At 47.0% G+C, this 23125-nt stretch overlaps 1 protein-coding gene across 1 annotated transcript in view; it reads left to right on the top strand.

The window, feature by feature from the left end:
* COQ2 (coenzyme Q2, polyprenyltransferase) overlaps positions 1-23125 on the top strand; it is a 31756-nt gene that overhangs the window by 6530 nt on the left and 2101 nt on the right. The window contains exons 3-8 of the mRNA XM_075604246.1: positions 14383-14745; positions 15445-15611; positions 17273-17394; positions 19346-19431; positions 20093-20226; positions 22103-22291. Coding sequence (XP_075460361.1) covers positions 14383-14745; positions 15445-15611; positions 17273-17394; positions 19346-19431; positions 20093-20226; positions 22103-22291 — 1061 coding nt within the window. The remainder of the gene's footprint in view (positions 1-14382; positions 14746-15444; positions 15612-17272; positions 17395-19345; positions 19432-20092; positions 20227-22102; positions 22292-23125) is intronic.

The raw sequence follows: 23125 nt of genomic DNA, 5'->3' as shown, positions 1-23125 counted from the left end.
CCGTACCGCCAACCCTCCAGACCCTCTCGAAGCCTTCCCGGAAACTGAAATAAGTCTATCCCGCCTGGCACGCCTAGCAGCGGGACCCATGCTCCTCTACCAGCCCAGCTTGTCCTTACCATTTACCTGGGGCTGCCAATCGCGCCTGGAGAAGTAATTACTCAACTTGCCATGGTTTTTAAAGATGCCCTGAGAATCGCTTTTTTCGCTGCACTATCCCTCACCCGGTCCCGGACATACCCACCTCCGGAGCCGCAGGCCGCCTTTGCCCAGCGCTATCTGGGATTTCGCCTTTTTTACTGCTGCAGGCTTCTTACCCGCCCTCAGCGACCCCTGGGGAATAGACCCTGGCAGTGGACTGGGCCACGCCTCCTCCCTTGCTCGCTCTGTGTCACGCACTGCAAGCCTTGACGCCTTGCCCTATCTCCTCGATGCCGCCCTACACGCAACTCCTTACCATTACCCGATACGCCATATGCCGTACCTTCCACGGCGTGTCCCCATCAACCGCCCGCCGGGGCTGTTCCACCATCTGTGCAGTGCGTGATGCTGCCGGGTGGGTGCGCTACCGTGCCCCTGACCCCGGCCGTGGCTGAAGAATTGAAAGACACCGGGGTCCGGCTGATGGAACTGGAGTGGGATTCGCGGTGCCAGTGACATCTGGCCGTGGCCATTGTGGCCTCTCGTGAGGAAGAGACCTGTGCCGCGACTTGGTTCGCCCTTCACCCGATGCCGTCTCCACGTAGTCGAACCATGCTGGGTTCTCTGCTCTCCGAAACACATTGGCACCAACCGCGGTTGCGGTTGGCCGTCTTGGTCTCCTTGGCCCTGCCGACTCTGCAGGCGAAATCCTGACAGTGACACCGCCCGCGTTAGCAACGGGCGGCCGTGTGGCGTGCCGTGACGCCCTGTTCTGCGTCACGGTGGCTGGAAGTCGCCGCCCCTCCTTCGCGGGCCGACCTGCGCGCCGATCCGCCGTGTCCTGCGTCCCAGCGGTCAAAGTCCTCCCCACCATCGCTGAGGCCCGACCTGGCCGCTGTGACGCCCTGCCTCGCGGTACCATGACCGAGGGCTGCCGCCCTGCGTGCGGTTGCTGAACTTCGCCTGCCGCCTTGCACTGCAGCACCCTCCGCGCTCCTTTCCTGTGGAGCGCGGCCTCTCTGCCTGCCGCCTGTCTAGCGCGCAATGCTGCCTGGAGACTGTCGCCTGACGCGTTGTGCTGCAGCGCCCTCTGCTTCCCCTTCCCGCGGGGAGCAGCTATACACGCGCGCATCTACGCGCGCCCATACACTCGCACGCATCCACGTGCGCCTGCATCCACGCGCGCCCACACCCTGCGTCCCAGCAGTCGAAGTCTTCCCCACCATTGCTGAGGCCTGACCTGGCCGCTGTGACGCCCTGCCTCACGGTACCGTGACCGAGGGCTGCCGCCTTGCGTGCGGTTGCTGAACTTCGACTGCCGCCTTGCACTGCAGCACCCTCCGCGCTCCCTTCCTGTGGAGCGCGGCTTCTCTGCATGCCGCCGGTCTAGCGCGCAATGGTGCCTGGGGACTGTCGCCTGACGCGTTGTGCTGCAGCGCCCTCTGCTTCCCCTTCCCGCGGGGAGCAGCCTTAGTGCCACGTGCTGGTTTCGCAGAGAACAACGCCTGCAGCCACCGATCCAACCATGCCTCGTCATGGTTTTCCGCCTCGACTTGAAGAAGGCGTAACTGCTCTGCCATTGATGCCATGCAGCCCGCTTCCCGTATGATTTTCCAAAATTTTCGCGCGACGGGGCACCGGCCCGTCCCTACCCGGCCCTGCTTGCACGGGTCGCGACTATTGCCTGCCCCAGGATTAGCAACCCAGGGCCTCACGCGCTGTGACCGCGTGCCTCCGCCAGCCCCTCTCCCCGCACAGCAAACCGTATGCACCCGCGCGCATTTCCGTGTGCCCATATACACCCGCGCGCATTTCCGTGTGCCCATATACACCCGCGCACATTTCCGTGTGCCCATATACACCCGCGCGCACCCATATAAACCCGCGCGCACCTGCGTGTGCCCTACTCTGTGAAGTGTGCTTGCTGAGACTATTTAAAGGGCGCGCTAGGCTAGGGCAACTATGCCAACCACCAGAGCCGCCATAAATCCAAGAGGGGAAAACAAAGATCACCGCTGAAATAAGCCATGCAACCAGCATTCGATCGCCGTCCTGCTCCGTGCTCGGAGATCACACCTTTGCAGTTCTGCTCGGGCCTTCGCTAGCAAGAACATTCAAGCGCACACTTAAACCGGCCACCCCCACCACCATACCTGGCCAAGGGACTATAACGTAGGTGCACCAACGCAGGCTGCCCAGTTCCCCCTTAGGAACATAATTGCCTGATGAGGCGAATAAGGTAGGTTTGCCAGTCCTCATCGGTATGGCTTCCACCAATTAGCCACCAAATGGGGGTGGGGGAGTCACCTTTCCCATATCATGGGTAATGTCTTTGATTGATTCAAAGTGTCTTCATGTGTGTACCCAGTCCTGTGAGACACCAGCACCTCACACCATCTGTGCTGTTTACCTTGCTCTCAAGGCAGCACCACACCTCAGTCAACTGAAGCCGCTTAACCAGAACATTAACGCAATAGCAGACTCTACCATCAAAACCCCATCCACTATTAGACGGCTTGAATATCAAAACGGTCACCTTAACCGAACTCCTGAAGAACTATTCGAGGAAATGCAGTGCAAATTGCTGCTAAACAAATTTTAAAGAGTATGCCACCCGGCTGGACAGAGGTAGACAAGATCAGCTCAAAACAATAAACGTTCCTCTACCCTGCATTCAAACCAGTTCGCTACCAACACGTGGCACGACTATAATCGTACCTGTCCCCCTTGCCCCTACCGCGCCATGCAGCTCCCCTATTCGTTATTATAACCACGGTAACACGCCTCTACGTATGTCCATACGCGCCCCCCCAAGTGTACCCATACGCACGCCTCTCAGTGTGCCCATGCACGACTCTCCGTGCGCGCTTATCGCCGTGTGCCCATATACACACGCGCGGGTCTCCGTGTGCCCATATACACACGCGCGCCTCTCCGTGTGCCCATGTACACTCGCGCGCCTCTCCGTGTGCCCATGTACACACGCGCGCATCTCCGTGTGACCTTATACACGCGCGCATCTCCGTGTGCCCATATACACACGCGTGCATTTCCGTGTGACCTTATACACGCGCGGGTCTCCGTGTGCCCATATACACACGCGCGCCTCTCCGTGTGCCCATGTACACACGCGCGCCTCTCCGTGTGCCCATGTACACTCGCGCGCATCTCCGTGTGCCCATGTACACTCGCGCGCATCTCCGTGTGCCCATGTACACTCGCGCGCATCTCCGTGTGCCCATGTACACTCGCGCGCATCTCCGTGTGCCCATGTACACTCGCGCGCATCTCCGTGTGCCCATGTACACTCGCGCGCATCTCCGTGTGCCCATATACACACGCGCGCATCTCAGTGTGACCTTATACACGCACGCTTCTCCGTGTGACCTTATACACACGCGCGCATCTCCGTGTGACCTTATACACACGCGCGCATCTCCGTGTGACCTTATACACACGCGCGCATCTCCGTGTGACCTTATACACACGCGCGCATCTCCGTGTGACCTTATACACACGCGCGCATCTCCATGTGACCTTACACCCGCGCCTCTCCGTGACCTTATACACACGCGCGTATCCCCGTGTGACTTTACACGCACACACGCGCATCTCCGAGTGCCCATATACACACACGCACATACACCCGCGTGCGCATCCCCGCGTGCCCACATACACACGCGCATCTCCGTGTGCCCATATACACACGCGCACATACACCCGCGTGCGCATCCCCGTGTGCCCATATACACACACGCGCGCATCTCCGTGTGCCCATATACACACGCGCACATCTACGTGTGTCCCTATACACACGCGCACATCTACGTGTGGCCCTATACACACGCGCGCCTATACACCCACACCTCCATGTGACCTTAAACCCGCGCGCGCCTCTCCGTGTGACCTTATACACACGCGCGCATCCCCGTGTGACCTTATACGCACACACGCGCATCTCCGAGTGCCCATATACACCCACGTGCGCATCTCCGTGTGCCCATATACACCCACGTGCGCATCTCCGTGTGCCCATATACACACACGCGCGCGCATCTCCGTGTGCCCATATACACACGAGCACATACACCCGCGTGCGCATCTCCCTGTGCCCATATACACACGCGCGCATCTCCGTGTGCCCATATACACACGCGCACATCTACGTGTGCCCATATACACACGCGCGCCCATACACCCACGCGCGCATCTACGTGCCCATACACGCGCGCGCGCCCATATGCCCCCATCTCCGTGTGCCCATACGCCCTCGCACACATCCACATGTGCCCATACACACCCGAACACCCACATGTGCCCATACACACCCGCACACATCTACGTGTGCCCATCCACGTCCACGTGTGCCCACCCACGTCCACGTGTGCCCACCCACGTCCACGTGTGCCCATCCACGTCCACGTGAACACGTCCACGCGTGCCCATACATGCACACGTGTGCCCATACCCACACACACGTCTACGCGTGCCCCCCCGTACCCATCTATGTGTGCCTCTACACCAGCTTACACATCTACGTGCATTTATTTAGTTATAAAATATCTTACCAGGAAGTAATACCTTGAGAGTTACCTCTCGTTTTCAAGTATGTCCTACACACGTATACACCCAACTGTGACTACATACATTCATCCCCATGTGCCTACCCATATGTCCATCTACCCGTGCCCACGCACCTATCCACCCACACATGCGCCTCCGCACGCACGCATCCACATGCGCCCACCCACATGAATTAATTGGGGAATCCAGATAAAAGTAACCATGCATAAATGCTTAACATTGTGATTCCCATTCACAAGTAATTATGTAATATTCACTAGGAGTATATTTATATAGCTTATAATGTCCCAAGATAAAGAGCTCTATTGACACCATATAACTCCCGATGCAGCATATTCTGAGTATGAGACCATAAGAGGGGGGGAGGCACCCTGCAACATGCCGCGGGGGCAGGCTCCCCCGCCAACCAGAGTCCGCTCCCCCATATGGGAAGCTTTTGCCAGCCTATCTGCCCCGCCCCCCCGCGCGGGCGGGTAACTGCCGCCGGGAGCAGAGTCAGGCACCCACTTGCTCATGCCCCGAGCGCATCAGCGTATGTCCCCCGCACCTAAACTTGAACTGCGGGAGCAGACCGAAGCGCCAACCTTGGCCGCCCTCCACCCTCGCACTTACCGGGCCGGGGCCGCAACCACTAAGAGCGGCTGCCCTAGCATATACATATATCCACCTACGTATACATGCCTATATACACATACATATATCCATGCGTAACCGCACAAACACCTATGTCTGTCTGCGCATCCTAACAAACTGTATATACATATACATATATATACATATATACATACATATACATATATATATCCACCTACGCATACACCTATTTATACATACGTATATACCTATCTACATACAAACCCACATACCTGACATATATACACACCCCTACCACACACATATATACACACCCATATCACACACACATACCCATACAACGTTATTTATTTATTATAGATTTTTCCCGGCCGGCCCCCCCCTGTACAGCCCACCTCACGCATACATTTTAACGACCCCACATGTGTGGGGGGGGGGGGCGCGGGAGCAGCCGCCTCTCCAGCCGCATGGCTGACCGGTCCACCCCAACCCCACTGCCCCGAGACCACTAACGAAAGGGGGGAGGGGTAGGAGGGGCCTCTGCCCGCGCTACACTCCCCATCGGGAGACGGAAGGCCCGCACCACGTGGGACTGCGCCCCAGCCCCCGAGCGGGCCGCGAGCAGCCGCATGGGGCACACACGGCGAATTTCCGCGCGGGCTGCATGCCTCGGCCGGACCTCCCCGCCGGGGTGCCCTTACCGATGGCAGCCACCGCGGGGCTATGCGGATGGAGGAGGCACCCGCACGCACAACGCTGCGGGAGCAGGTAGCCCCCACCCCCAGGGAAAGAAGCGGGGAAAACCCCGTCAGGCCCCTTCTGCCCGTCAGACCCCCTGTCCCGAGACCACCACTCCCCGCCTGCAGCTGCCGCGGCACAGGCCTAAATCCGACCCCCCCAGCTCCATGTTGCGCGCCGCAGATGGAGGATGGGGACGGGCCGCTACACTAAGGGGTCCCTCTCCTCCCTGCATCCCGCCTCCCCCCTCACCGCCGATTCAAAAATCGCGGCTATACAGGAGGGGGGAGTGCCCAGGATTGACCCCCCCTTTTCGGGGCCTTACCTTAATTTAACCTGCAGGGAGGAGAGGGACGTCCAAATCGTCTGGCGGGCAGCCAAAGAGGATGTGCTGCCCGCCAGCCTGGCCTTAAGTAGGCCTTCCATGAACTCCTCCCCTGTGCTGGGGAGGGAGGTGTGGGGGCGGGCCAGCGAGGGGAAGGCCGGACCCCCCCCGGTCATGAAGCCCCCCCGCCTATGGCTAGGGGGTGCCGCTATCCTGCAACATAAAAATAAGACAAAGCAAGCAATGCAACCTGTAGTAGGAGCTGCTTGTTTTGTTTTTTTGCCTGTTTTTACTGGGTTTTTCCCCGTGTGTGAAACAGGGGATCTCCTGGGCCGAACCACTTTAATGTCAGGTCCGGAGACCTCCTGGTTCCCGAGATACATACCGGAGAAGGTAGGTAGTATCCCCTGCAAGGGAAACATAATGATATTTAAATCTCCCGTGTGACACGGGCATTTAAATGATCGCAAAGTAACCAGCGGTATTTGCAAAGGTAAGTATATAATAATCCAGGGGTACCTCAGAGCTGAAACAAACGCATATATATATATATATTATATATATACAGGCAGTCCTTGGTTATCCGACACAATGCGTTACTCAAAATGGCTTGGATAGTGAAACGTCTTAAAGCGAAACACGTTTTCCCATAGGAACACTGTTTAAATGAAAGGTTCCGTTCCTGAAGGCATTTTTAACACTAAAATACACCAAATATTTTACGCAGGCAATAAGATATGCAGCACACACATACATTATATAGTGTCTATACTGTATTATATATATAATATAACATAATAAATAATATATTTTATAGTATAATATAATATTATATAGTATAATATAATATTATATAGTATAAAGTAATATTATATATATGCTCTTACGACGCTTTGCAACGTTGTTTCTGTGTATGTGTGTCTATATAGACACACATACACAGAAACAACGTTGCAAAGCGTGGTAAGAGCGTTGGATAAGCCTTTTGGCGTTGTAAAAATTAACATAGGTATGCATTGCATAGCGTTGGATAAGCCATTCGTTTTAAAACGAAGCGTTGTAAAACGAGGACTGCCTGTATATATATATATATATATATATATATATATATATATATATATATATATATATATATACAAAAAAGCAATAAAGCAGCGCCTAGTGAGGGTATTAATACAAGTGAAAATATATAAATGAAAATAATATGTATTAGTGATTACTAAATGTACTAAATATATGATATAGTCAATAATAAATGTACTAAATATAAAATATATGATGAATATAACAAATATACTAACTAAGTGCCTGTGCAAACAATTCAAACAAGTGAAAAAATGAATAAAAGAACAACCTGTGAATAACCTGTAAATGACATACACTGTGATAAACAGGAATATTAAACAAAATGCAATAAAGAGGGTAAAAACCAGTCCTCCGGGCAATAGTCCAATAATATAAATAGATGCTGGTGCAAGGGGTCTCCGGCTGCTCTCAAGAGGATTAACCACATCCGTAAGGAATCTGCAGAAAAAAGAGAGCGCACGCCCCATAGTATAAAACCGTAAATTTATTGAGGGGAAGAGGGGCAGGGGGGAAAAAAATGCACTCACCAGGGTACAAGGTTTAAAAGCATTTCGTGATCATAATCACCACCATCCGGTAACTGCACTTGATTCTTTAGAAGACCCTCGATCTCGAGGATGGAGGAACCACAGTCTAACAAGATGTCCAGGGTAAGTGGATAGTTCGGCAACAAGTTCCAGAGATCCCAAAGAATAACACCTTGCTGGCAGGCCTCTGTGGCGTCTGGCGCTCGAGTCGGTCTGCTCCTGCGCTCCGTGATGACGTAGTGTCTATGCGTCTTACGTGATGACGCTCCCTGACGCGTTTCGTCACACACGGGTGACTTTTTCAAAGGGTAGTGGGGAGGGACTGTACGGCCACATATATATACCCTAATGGTTCCGTAACCCGCCCTCGATCAGCTGAATAAAATACTAGAAGTAATTGGAGCTGATATAGCTTCTGATGACACAATAGAGTTTTACAGGACTGAGAGAAAAAACTGCTATTAGAACTAGTAACCGCAATAAAGAGCATGAGTGAGACTAATAGTACATGTTAAAACCATACACAATAGACTACACACAATAAGCTACATTAAAAACATGATACAAAACTATTATAATAATATAAAGTGTTAAATATATTATGAAAGCTAAAGACTAAACATAAAATTACCTAATATAAGAAGATAATATTATAAATTAATGAATAATTCTGGTTAGTATTCAATTCATCACAAATGAGAATTGGACTATTAGTGCCATAAGAAAGAACCTTAATAGAATATTAATTACTTAATAAAATATATAATGTGCCTAGACTATAAATAAAATATTAATAATAAAAAAATCATCAATAAAGAATGTAAATGTACTAGGAGATCCCTATAACATAATGTGATGAACAAATAAAAACCTAAATATAAAAGGGGAAGCAAAGAAACATATTCTTATAAGAAATTGTATAAAAATGTGTGTATATAATGATAATGATATAAATCACATAAATATAGTAACCCAAATGTGAATAAAACATAGGTTTAATGTGAATAAAACATAGGTTTAATGGATGAGTGAATATCTTTTCTGATGATGCAATTGGACCCCAAACTATATGTACTAGGATGGTAATTTAATTAAGTATTAGTAAATCAAATAGTGATATGGGCCCTAATGTGAAAAAGTGGATGTCCAATGTGAACATCAAACATTACATTTGAAAATATAAAAAAATATATAAAAGCCAAAAAACATGTATGTTGATTGAATTGAGTGATGACCATTCCAAGATCAGAGTAAGATCAAGGTAGGATTCAGACAAATAGATGACAGAGGAATGCAGAGGAGGTCGGAAGGACAAGGAGAGGTGTCCACAGGATTGACTAGACCAGTGTACTAACATCTAACATCTAACAGTGGTCCTCTATGATTAAGGACCACGCAGGTCCGAAACGCGTCAGAGTGTGTCCCCACACCATATGTTTTTTCAATAAAATTTCATTTTTAATCTACACCTTGCTGGTCTCTCATCTCTACAAGCTGTGCACCGCTGGAATCTTCGGATCCTTCCTACTGTTATATTGCACACCGAGCGTGGATGCACGCACAGGAGAACAGCCATATGTGAGTATTGTATGTCTCCCTTCATTGAGACTGGATGACCGGTAACAGTGCGGCAACACAAGGGTCATGTAGGGCGCAATCCTACAAAGTAACGGTATGTTAACCCTCATTCATGTTATTTGTCATATGTGATAGATTCATGTACTAAGCACTGGGTCCAATACCTAGTTATGGTTATAGGCTGACTCCACAACAAAATAAGGATTTTTATTATCTACTGAAGTTCTGAACGAGATTGAGCACTGTTTTTGGGACTCTTGCCCCATAACCACATACTAACATCCAAGCATTCGTTTAATCCACCAGGGGTCAAGGTACCCAACTGGTGGATCCAGAACGTTTCCCGCCTGCAGAGGATCTTGAAGCGATCGCCTCCCAGAGCACAAGGAGAAATGCTCTTGAGTCTCATGATGGTCATGGATTTAGGATCCTGATCATGGTTCAGTTTGAAATGCCGAGAGACACTGTGAGAATTTAAACCTTTAATGACATTTCTCCTGTGCTCCAGGAAGCGAGTGCCAAGCGACCTGGTGGTGCGGCCAACATATTGTTGACCGCATCCACACTGGATGAGATAAACAATATATGTGCTTAGATAATTAATGGAACTAGTAATGGAATGTATAGTCCCTCTGCTGAGGGAACAAAATTGGGATTTAATGAGGAGGTGTCTACAGGTTATACACCGACTGCGTCCACATTGGTGATTGCCCAAGGGACCCATACGAACCGGGGCTTTGGATGATAATACTGACCTAAGTTTAGTGGGAGCCACAATGCTCTTGATGTTTCTGGCCTTCCTGTAAACTATAGCAGCTCTTTCTGGCAGGGTAGACCCCAGATGGGGATCACACTTGAGGATGCTCCAATGGTTATTAAGAATTCTATTAATAGATCTAAAAGACTGGTTGTATGTGGTTATAAACCTCACCGTAGATGAACCATTCTTAATGGATTCCATTGGAGCATCATAACTCAAGCGTACCCCTTTATCGGATTTGGATTTGGATTTACTCAATAAAACTGACCTGTCTAGAGAGCTGGCTTTGCTGAGGGAGTCGGAGACTAGATCCGGATCATAGCCTTTGGATAAGAATTTGTCTCCCAAGTAATTTGGACTGGCTCACAAAATCAGTATCTCTGGTACAGTTTCTACGTAGTCTGTGAAACTGGCCCAGAGGGATGTTGTCAAGCAATTGTTTGTGGTGGTTACTGGATGCCTGAACATAACTGTTGACAGACACAGACTTAAAGTGCGTGGTTGTGATAATGTTAGAGTCTGAGTCTGCAGTAAGGACTAAATCAAGAAAAACAGTAGACACTGCATCAATTTCAAAAGTGAATTTAAGTCCGAATTGATTATTGTTGAAGGAACTAAGAAGGCCAGATAGAATAGTCTCTTCACCATCCCAAATGATAATGATATCATCTATTAAGCGGCCATAGTACACGAGACCCGCTCCAAGTAAGGTGTTAAGCCACACAAAAGTCTCCTCCCAGTAACCCATGAAGAGATTCGCGTAGCTAGGAGTGAACCTCGTGCCCATGGCCGTTCCACAGATTTGCAAATGATAATTATCTTCAAATAAAAAATAATTGTGGGTGAGAATAAAGTGAATGCTTTGCAAAATAAAGTGCTTGTGTTTGTCTGGGAACGATAAGTCCGTGTCCAGCCAATATTTGATGGCTTCAATCCCCCTGGCATGACCAATACAAGTGTAGAGTGATGCCACGTCATACGTGGCCCATAGATAGGTAGATTTCCACTTGATATGCGAGATGGAATCGATGACATGGAGCGTATCCCTAATATGGGACCTGAGCTTGGCTACATAGGGATGGAGAAAATAATCAACATACTGGGATAGGCCCGACGTCATCGACTCCACCCCAGAAACTATGGGCCTGCCAGGGGGATTGAGCAGGGACTTACGAACCTTGGGCAAGTGATAAAAAATGGGAGTGAGTGGATGTGAGGAAAACAAAAATTTAAATTCCAATTTGGAAATAATACCATCCCCCAGTGCAGTAGTGAGAAGTTCCTTCAACAGTAATTGATAACTGTCTACTGGATCAGACTCTAACAAGGTGTAGGAGTCCGAGTCACCCAGGAGTCTGCGTGCCTCCAAGAGATACACAGATAAGTCCTGGATGACTATGCCCCCACCCTTGTTGGCCTGTCGAATAACAATATCATGATTAGCCTTAAGTTTGTTCAATGCGTCCAGCTCACCTTTAGATAAATTCTGAATGACTTTGGTGGGTTTTGAACACAATAACGCGAAGTCACGAAGTACCAGATTATAGAACGTTCATCACATTATGTTATAGGGATCTCCTAGTACATTTACATTCTTTATTGATGATTTTTTTATTATTAATATTTTATTTATAGTATTGGCACATTATATATTTTATTAAGTAATTAATATTCTATTAAGGTTCTTTCTTATGGCACTAATAGACAAATCCTCATTTGTGATGAATTGAATACTAACCAGAATTATTCATTAATTTATAATATTATCTTCTTATATTAGGTAATTTTATGTTTAGTCTTTAGCTTTCATAATATATTTAACACTTTATATTGTTATAATAGTTTTGTATCATGTTTTTAATGTAGCTTATTGTGTGTAGTCTATTGTGTATGGTTTTAACATGTACTATTAGTCTCACTCATGCTCTTTATTGCGGTTACTAGTTCTAATAGCAGTTTTTTCTCTCAGTCCTGTAAAACTCTATTGTGTCATCAGAAGCTATATCAGCTCCAATTACTTCTAGTATTTTATTCAGCTGATCGAGGGCGGGTTACGGAACCATTAGGGTATATATATGTGGCCGTACAGTCCCTCCCCACTACCCTTTGAAAAAGTCACCCGTGTGTGACGAAACGCATCAGGGAGCGTCATCACGTAAGACACATAGACACTACGTCATCACGGAGCGCAGGAGCAGAACGGCTCGAGCGCCAGACGCCACAGAGGCCTGCCAGCAAGGTGTTATTCTTTGGGATCTCTGGAACTTGTTGCCGAACTATCCACTTACCCTGGACATCTTGTTAGACTGTGGTTCCTCCATCTTCGAGATCGAGGGTCTTCTAAAGAATCAAGTGCAGTTACCGGATGGTGGTGATTATGATCACGAAATGCTTTTAAACCTTGTACCCTTGTGTGTGCATTTTTCCCCCCCTCCCCCCTTCCCCTCAATAAATTTACGCTTTTATACTATGGGGCGTGCGCTCTCTCCTCTCTCTTTTATATATATATATATATATATATATATATATATATATATATATATATATATGCAAATACAACTGTATGCTCATCTGCATGTCTTAGGCAGGCCTGCAACCCCGCCTTTCCCCATCATCACCCAGCATACAGCACTTCCACTGCAGCAAGGGATTCTGGGAAATGACATGCTAATGAGCACACAGTGTCACTTTTTGCCTCAAAAACCATTTTTAACATGGTTCCCTATAGGCTTAAGCTTGCTGCAAGGTCACAGCTTTGAGCACAGCCAGGGTTAAGGTGCATACCCAGAAAACCACCCACAGACAGCTGTTTCGACCTTAATGGGTCTCATCAGTATGGGGTTGATTTTAACTGGGTATGCAAAGAGGCTATGGGATAGGCTAAACCATAATACTGAGTTAAGTTATGGTGAGTAAAAAAAGTGACAAAAACCCTCCGCAGGAAAGAAAATATGCAAATACAACTGTATGCTCATCTGCATGTCTTAGGCAGGTCTGCAACCCCGCCTTTCCCCATCATCACCCAGCATACAGCACTTCCACTGCAGCAAGGGATTCTGGGAAATGACATGCAAATGAGCACACAGTGTCACTTTTTGCCTCAAAAACCATTTTTAACATGGTCAACCATGGAGGACTTCAGATCACTCGCGACATGGGGGGGCGTGTTGGGAGTGCCGCTATGACGTCATGTGGCTGGTTTGCCCTCATTGGTTGAACCGCCGCCGTGACATAGCCAGCGCTCGGCCGCCGTGCCTTAAGACAAATTTCTTGTCTTTTGGGAAAGTGGTCATGTGATCGCGCTTTGAGCGTGCCTCCACACGCGCTGACTGGGGTCGGCCCCATAAAAGGCCATCTCTTTGTTCGCGCCACGCACGCCATCTCGCGCACGTTTGCTGGGGACGAGGCCTAAGACAGCACTAAAGTCAAAAGGAAAAGAGACAAGACTGGGCAGAGCAGTGGTTTCAAACCTTTTTTTGTTGTTGACTGTATGTGAAATTCTGAGGAACCCGAACCCTCTCGAATAGCGCGTCTGAGATCAGATACATTGTATGGAAACCTATCCCTCTAATAGCATGTCCGAGATCAGATACATTGTATGGAAACCTATCCCTCTAATAGCGCGTCTGAGATCAGATACATTGTATGGAAACCTATCCCTCTAATAGCGTGTCCGAGATCAGATACATTGTATGGAAACCTATCCCTCTAATAGCGCGTCTGAGATCAGATACATTGTATGGAAACCTATCCCTCTAATAGCGCGTCTGAGATCAGATACATTGTATGGAAACCTATCCCTCTAATAGTGCGTCTGAGATCAGATGCATTGGAAATTCTTCTGTATTTGGTACAATTTTAAAATAACCTGAAAATTACAGGGAACCCTTTAGGGAAGCCCAGGGAATCCAAGTTGAAAAACTTTGGTGTAGAGGGATGCTTCATTTCACCTGCTTTCATGTGACTGAGATATGTTTGAACCTGTCTCAGTAGAATGAAAATAAAAGATATTATCTTGTATTTACATTTTTCTTTTTTTGTATTTGTAGGGCAAAGCACCAAGATGCACCTGACATCTTTGAAAATGCTTCTAATGCGCAAGTCCAGCCTTCGAGCTATGCACGAGTCCTGCACACATTGCTTCCAGGGAAGCTGGTATTGTTACTCGCAGAACTATGATCATAGTCACAAGACATCACTCCTGGACAGCAGAGCCAGATGTTTACACACTAATACCGCACTGAACCTTTCTCAGAGGAGCTGGAAACCTGCGCTGTCCCACATTTTACCCCACAAGGCCAATGTTTATGAATCGAGAAGACTTCTCAGCTTTACTGCAGCTGCCATGGTGGGGGCAATGCCCCAAACTGTGCAGCCCTACCTAAGACTCATGAGGCTAGATAAACCGATAGGTAACCGAGTTCAGCAACAGAACAGCTTTTAGAAGCACAGGGATTTAAAGTCACACTTTTCTTTTGCCAGCCACTTCCACTGTTTACCTCTTTTATCCTGATCTACTTTAAAGAAGTAATCCCCAGCAGGATTGTTTTAGTTCACACTTGTATCTGTATTGGAGGATAATTGGGGTTGTCCAATAGCATGCCAGCCGTACGCTAAACTCTGAGAGTTCCACAGTTAGTGAAGCAAATGATATACTGTCAATGCAACATCTTTATAGCGTGATATTGGCTATATACAGTAGATGCATTGGCACATCAACAATATCTGCAATGCAAGCCCTTTAGCAGCAAGGTGATCATCATCTTTTGTTTTAGCAGAAGTCTTGCGCAGTTGATCTGGGTCACATGAAAGTCTGAGGAGGAAAATTAGTTCTTAAAAGTGCATTCATGTGAACAAAATAAAATACCAGCTCTAGTCTTCACACCTATACTGTACCACCACCATATGCTTCTGCTTCTGCTGGGAGGCTGTCCCTTTTTGTGTCCCCTAGCAGTAATAAAATGACAGTGTCTTCAGAGCAGGGTTTTGTTTTCCAGTGTTGTGCTTTTGTTTCACACCCTATATGTACTCTAATTCTTTCTATTGTAATATGTATTCTGTGGAGTGCTGTTTACAAGGTACAGTATGTAGAGTGCGTGTCTGTATTACAGGGACCTGGCTGTTGTACTTGCCATGCACCTGGAGTATAGGACTGGCAGCGGAGCCAGGCTGTCTCCCAGACATGTATATGCTGGCCCTCTTTGGCACTGGAGCAGTTCTCATGCGCGGTGCTGGTTGTACGATCAATGATATGTGGGACCGGGACTTTGACAGAAAGGTATGTGTACACCAGACAAAACAATGCCGTATATACTGTTAGGTACTGACTGTAATGTTTCTACTTAGACCTGCACAAAAGTTACAAAGGAATTAGTTGCAGATTTATAGATTTTTTCACCATTCATTTTCTTTTTTTTATGTGATTAATAGTGAATATAGTAACGTAAAAAGAGGAGAGAATCAGGTAAAGCAACTTGGGATGCCCCATCTTCCCTGATGAAGGTGTATGTGCACCGAAACGTTGGATGCAACTCTGACTCGAGTCATTAAATGACCTTTTTTGCTACATTGTGAATTTTCCATTCGTTTGGTGTGCTTGGCTCCCGTTTACATATTAATAGTGAATAAGAATATAATAAAAATGGCTACATCAAATAAATAGAGGGGTATAAAATGAATTAAAGCAGCAAATTCCCTACTTGTTTTTTAATAGGGTGGGATCTGGGGTTATAGGGGCCGTGTGGAGCTTAACGTGCTATTTTCAGCTTGAGATACTTACCGATGGATTTATCCTGTGCCCCTCTAGGAAAAACAAAATGGCCGTTCAAATCTCCTGCGTCTTGCGGGCCAATTGGCTTCCTGTTGAATTGCTATTTAAAACCCCTTTAGAAACCAGGACGTGATACCTATAACTTCACCTCTAAGTATCTGCGTAACCTGGGGGTCCACCCAACTAAAACTAACGTAGTTCAGCCACAAAGGGACCCTCGCATCCCATCCTCTAAAAAGAAAATGGGACATGGTAGGCAGGATTTGCTGTTTTAATATACGCAGACTGCACGACGCTCACAATGTCTTTTTATTATTATTATTTTTTTTTATAGGAAGGTTGGGGTAAGAGTTGAGTGATCTGTACAGTATATAGTTACTACTTCTCAGACAAACCAGATGTGCCAGACCAGCAGATATTTAAGATATGTATGTCAGTAAGAACAATGGACAAATTTTCTATGATCCAAATGTACATTCTATTGTCACCTTCTGGTGTTCTGAGATAGTGTCTAATATCCATATATCAGAAAAAGAGAGATAATGTATGCTGTCTATTTAACCTGAGAGGTAGATATGTCTTGGAGGGTGTGCTGCCTGCTACAAGCCAGAACCCAAGTACTTTCATTATTAAAGCGGCAATCCAAGCCATTTTTTTTTTTACATTGAATTGAAGAAAGGGGTTTCTGGAGCTAAACCCATTCATTTCAGCTTCAGGGACTCCCTGCTCCCGGAGATACTTACCTCCATAAGGAATGCCGGTAGCTGCTCCGCACAGCTATCAGGGTTCAAGTTGTGGCAAAGATTCAATGCTCCCGCAACCTGTTGGCCAACAGGAAGCCGTGACGTCATCAGGTTCAGCTTCCTGTTGGCCCATGTAACGCGGGAGCTTTAAACCCCAGCTCGCTCAGCCAGAGTGCCTACCGGCCCCCCTACCTCTGTAAGTATCTTCGGAAGCAGGAGGTTCCCAGAGGTGAATTTAACGGGGTTCAGCTCCAGAGACTCCCTGCTTCAATCCTGTGTAAAAAATGTTTTTATAGCTGCATGAATTGCTCCTTTAAGGCTATCTTTGCCCTTGAAATTATTTCCATTCATAATCACACAGTGATGTCTGACCAGTCTTAATTCTTCATTTCTGTCTGCCCTATAATGATCGTTCTTGCTGTCCAGGTAGAAAGAACTGCAAGTCGCCCAATTGCAGCTGGTGACATCTCTCGGTTCCAGTCCTTGGTGTTTCTTGGGGGACAGTTGAGTTTGGCCCTTTGTGTGCTTTTGTGTCTGAATTATTATAGGTGAGGAATCTTTTATTTTTCATACATGTAACATGTCTGTGTAAACCTGACAAACTGCCTGATGAGTTCAAATCACATATATATGATATATATATATATATATGTAAATATAAGAAAACATTTCCTCCTCTCTCACCCCACCCCCTTATCATCTCTCATCCCCTCATTTCCTCCTTATCCCTTATTTCCTTCTCATCTCATCTCCCCTCTCCTCACCCCTCCTGCTCTCAACCCCTTAATAACTGGCTTCGGTGGAGGGCCTTGGGAGCGGAGCAGGGCGGTGGCAGAGGCGGGCGGTGGCAGAGGCGGGCGGTGGGAGAAGATGGCGGAGACCCGCCAGAGCGGAGCAGGGCGGCAGAGGAGTTAGACAACGGCAGAGGAGGGGCACGCTGTAGCAGCGACAGACATCAGAAGTCAGTGAACACTTCCAGGTCGGACTGCTGTAACGCGCTCCTCCCTGTCACCGTCCTCAGCCGCTGTCCAACTCCTCTGCCGGCCTGCTCCACGCTGGCGGGTCGCCATCATCTCCCACCACCCGTCTCTGCTGCTGCCGCTTTGCTCCCACAAATCTGTGTACTCCCCCCCCACCCCCAAAAAAAAAATCTTGCACCATAAAGTTTGCGTACCCCTGGCTTACACAGTAGCCGTATGAAAAAGGTGGGGATGCATGTATACATATACCTTTATATAGCGCCAACAGTGTACTCAGCGCTTCACAAAGACAATACAGTACAGGGAATTATAACACAATAAGCGCAGCAAAGTCAGATAATAGGCAAGGAGATCCCTCCCCCGGAGAGCTTACAATCTAAGTGGTATGATGGGAGATTTACAGAGACAGCAGGTGAGGGAATAAGTGCTGTATATGGCAGTGCTTGGTCACAATGGGTGGTAGGAGTGACTGAGTGTGGGACAATAGCCATGAGTGCAGGCTACTGGGATGCTTCTTTTGCAATGTGAGTTTTTAGGTTGGTATTAAATTAGATCGGTTAATAACATAAGCAGGAAAAGAGGTGGCAGGGAGGTGTGGGTGAGAGTAGGTGTGTATATAGCTGGGTCCAGGATTAGCAGGGATTCCCAGCAGTAAGGAGGAGTAGTAGAGCGAGAGAGGAGGTGAATAGAGGATTTGTGGGGGTGCTTTTTATTTAGGGATGTAGAAGTTCTTGGGAAAGAGGTGTGTAAATATTGGTGCAGTGTATGGACACAAGCATAGGTGGAGGGGAGGAGCGATGAAGAAATGTGTAGGAGGGAAGTGGGGAAGTTGGTGAGAAGAGAAAAGTTTATAAACGAGTGCGAAAACAGGAAAAAAAACGTATCGCTCCATTTTTAATACTTAAGGAATATATGCAGACACCAGATGCTTAAGTGGGGCAACTCGCCCTCCCGAAATATTGAAATAAAAGCAATAGTCTGTGCCGGTTGCCAGGTGTTTTTGTATTTTATTTGTTGCCTTTTATGTTTTTGCTTACATTAAGATATATCTTCTTCCCCCTTCCAATGCATGGTTTATTTTAATCCGATGCTCTGTTCCGGAAATATAAGCATTTGAGATATTAAGTGACAAACAACATTATTTAATAAAGCACGTTTCTCCGAATAGGACTCAAAGCGCTTCACAATTACAGTATAGTGCGCGGTACGCAGCACATAGGAAAGTTACAGACACCGTCCCTGCCCAGATGAGCTTACAATCTATGTTATTGGTGCCTGAGGCACAGGGAGATAAAGTGACTTGTCCAAAGTCACATGGAGTGATATCTGGAACTGAACCAGGTCCCCCTGCTTCAAACTCAGTGTTGTTGTTATCGGAGTCTTTACTCACTCAGCCACTCCTCCTCTCTAACAAAAATAGATAGTTTGATATTTGGTGGTAAAGTCAATCGCGATAAAACAGCATGTTTCTCTTTCATTTTGGCTTCTTTTCTTTGCCTTCATCTACCTGCTGCTACAGTATTGCCCTCGGAGCTGCTTCCTTGTCTCTGGTGGTTACCTATCCGTTAATGAAGAGGATCACCTATTGGCCACAGCTTGTGTTAGGTAATCTATACAGTTCTAAGTAACCAGGAAAAGCGCTATATTTGATGTCGCGTTGTGGGACGAGCGAGTAAACTTTGCTTTGTGTGTGCACGTCAGTATTCTGTTCTATCCGAAACATCACAAGCCGGGTACTAAACATTTAGCTAAGAAACTAAATTATGTAATCAATTTTTTCAACATTCGGAATTTGGAAAAATCGTAATACGTTCTCTATCCGTTACGGAAACACAATATGTTAAATAATTTTTTTTTTTGCCTATGTAGCACCAGCCCTAATAAACTTATTTTTATTAGGGTGCAGCAGGCTTTCTATTATTTAGGAGCATTGATTTTAGAGCGTTCCATCATCTGTATACAGTTTGATAAATGTAATGCAGTATTTCCCCCTGAGTTTTGCAGTAAGGAGACTTTGATAAATGCCCTTCCCAGTGACTATTTCATGGTCATAAAAAGATGACACCGGATCGTCACCAATGTGTCGCTCACTGATAGGATCCACTTTGCATCCAGTACTCTTACTCTGTGCGGGCGAGGCTAGAGCGCATTGCAAATCGAAGTTTAATGTTAAGTAAATCGTATATAGTTTTCAGGACTGTCCTACTGAAAATGCTTTCTGACATTCAATGGCTCGACCAATGTCTCATTTTTCCTTCTCGTAAAGGATTGACGTTCAACTGGGGGGCCTTGCTCGGGTGGTCTGCCATTAAAGGATCCTGTGATTGGTCAGTCTGCCTCCCCTTGTATGTCTCGGGAGTCATGTGGACATTGATATATGACACCATCTACGCTCATCAAGTAAGGAAGCGCGTGTGCTGTGATAACCATTATGGTGCCATTGGGGCCTCCATAGCAATACCTGGCAGGTCCCTGTGGGGTTAACCCTGGTATCACACTAGCATACAGAAAATCTATTCTCTAGATCAGGGGGGCGCAAACTTTTTTCCCTGCGCCCCCCTGCCGGCTGTCCCCTCACTCCCGCGCCCCCCCCAACCCCAACTTACCCTCGCACCGGCGTAATGACGTCACGTTGCCATAGCAACGTGACGTCACATGACCTCGCAGCGTCATTTTGACGCCGCGTTGCCATGGCGACGCCGGGAGGAAGCCGCCGGAGCCACGGGTAAGTATGGTTTACAGAGGCCCTGCAGCTCCCCCGGCACTTAATTTAAGTGCCTTCGGGAAGCGCGCGGGGCCTCTGTAAACCCCGCGCCCCCCGTCGGCAGTCTCGCGCCCCCCCTGGGGGTCGCGCCCCACAGATTGCGCACCGCTGCTCTAGAGGAACGAAATGCTGGAAGAAGGCTTTATCTGCTGAAGCTGGAGAGGGTACATTAAGAGACTGGTTCTTTAAATGAAATGCAGAGATATAGTAGTATAGAGAATTTAATAACGTTATCAGTTATGGCTGTGATAGTATTAAGGAGAGCAGAATACCAGCCATAGATGAAGTGGACATTGAAGTTTTGCAGTATGTACAGAAAATGGTCCTTTTGTTGGCAGAGGCGCCTGTAATGCAGTAATACGATGTAGACGTCTCTTGCAATAAAGAAGACAATATTCCTAACCCACTTAATCAATTGCACTTTAACATTACACCACCAGGTCGGGGTTGTTATTATTGTTTATTTGTAAAGAGCCAAAATATTCTCCAGCGCGGTACAATGGGGTTACAGAGATTTCATAATTACATTGTTACATACAAATAAGGGCAAACAGATACAAGGAGGTAATAATGCCCCTGCTCTTGAGAGTTTACAATCTAGAGCACAGGGGCGCAAACTGGGGGGGTGTAAGATTTTCAGGGGCGGGTGCGGCGCTTACAGAGGCCCTACGCTCTTCCCGAAGGCATTTAAATTAAATGAGAACATAAAGAAAAATGCAGCGCACCATATTGTGAATCAGTGAAAAATGTATGTGTTGGACTAAATGCTGGGAAAATGCATAAAGCTCCAGTAGAAGGTTAATTAACCAGAGTGAAGTAACTTAGTATCAATAAGTGAAGAAACCAGTGTTTCATATGACAAGAGGTGATATAGAAGGTATTACACAAATGTGATACTGTTAAAACCTTGTGTACACAATATTTTTTATTTATAAAAATGTTTTACCAGGAAGTAATACATTGAGAGTTACCTTTCGTTTTCAAGTATGTCCTGGGCATAGTTAATATGACAAATAATACATGGTTACAAATACAGTTACATAAATGAACAGGGTATGAGAGTCTGCGGCTCGTCAATAAAGATGGTTCAATACCTCAGGAAAAAAGACAGCGCACAACTCTCATAGTATAGTAAATAATATAATGTGCTATGGTGAGACAGGTAAGTATTGCACGTACATCAAATGAGATCTTGTGAGCATTACATGTTAGGGGTACATGTTGCCACAAGAGCACACAGCTAGCTCCTACGTCATGGACGGCCACCGGCGTTGTCTCCCAGGCCAGGTGAGTGTAAGCGTCCTTGTATGGAACTGCTTGCTCCTGAATGGCGTCAGTGGTTGTGCCGGCAACAGCTACTAGGTGGTCCGGTGTGTCCGTGGTTGTGATAGTTTAAAACTGCCAGTGTTGGCTGACAGCAGAACTGGAGCAGTGATAGATGTAATTGAGCCTCTTAGCAGCATTTTGGCTTTGGATTGGGTTACACCTCTCTTTTTCTTGTTTTCTTGTTAGGACAAAAAAGATGATATGGTTGTGGGGGTGAAGTCGACGGCCCTGCGATTCAGTGAACAGACGAAGCAGTGGCTAAGCGGCTTCAGTCTGGCGATGATCACAGGACTAACGTTGACGGGACTGAGCTGTGACCAGACCTTCCCCTATTACACAGCAGTCGCACTCATTGGGGCTCATCTTGCTCATCAGGTATTGGCACCATCCTTCTTGCTTTTTGGGGCTTCTTTGAAAGAGGTGCATACATCCCTTCAAAGCACAAGGGGAGACAACTCTTTGCTTTACAGGCCCCTCTAGTAATCAGTGGCTTTTCTAACGTAGGCCCCATGTTCAAGATGCTGTAAAAATGACTTCCCAGTACTAAGACTAAGATCTTCTCTGGCATGGGGAGGCAGACTCACAGCATATTGAATAGGGACATCGAGGACCATTCCCGAAAGACATGCTACACCTTTGCTAAAAATGTAAAGATGTCACCTGAAAATATTAAGAAAATGGCCTTCACTATGGAGAAGGAGAAAAACTGGAAGAGCACTACTGTAGGTATAAAAAAAAGTAGAAAGGAGGGTGCGTATCCCATAAAAAGATTATTTATTGGTCATGGAAAAACAGGGCAATTGAGAGCCCTACCAACGTTTCACGCTTCACAGAGCGCTTTCTCAAGGTACCTCTCATACCTTGAGAAAGCGCTCTGTGAAGCGTGAAACATTGGTAGGGCTCTCAATTGCCCTGTTTTTCCATGACCAATAAATAATCTTTTTATGGGATACGCACCCTCCTTTCTACTTTTTTGATACCTACAGTAGTGCTCTTGCAGTTTTTCTCCTTCTCTACTAGCCTACTCCTTGGACGGAAGCACACCTGGGGCCCCTCACCTTTGGATCGCATGGACTGTGCAGCACTGTGTGAGTCAATCGCTTGCTACATGTTTTCCTGTTCAGGACTTTATTTAGACAATTGGTACGTTATAGGGTGTTATTATGCTCAATCTTCCTGGTGTTATTGTTAACAGCGTCACTTATTAGT

The sequence above is a fragment of the Ascaphus truei genome, chromosome 1, assembly GCF_040206685.1.
Source record: "Ascaphus truei isolate aAscTru1 chromosome 1, aAscTru1.hap1, whole genome shotgun sequence".
NCBI classification, from domain to species: Eukaryota; Metazoa; Chordata; class Amphibia; order Anura; family Ascaphidae; genus Ascaphus; species Ascaphus truei.
Note: the sequence above shows the minus strand (reverse complement) of the source record. Positions and strands in the feature narration are given on the sequence as shown.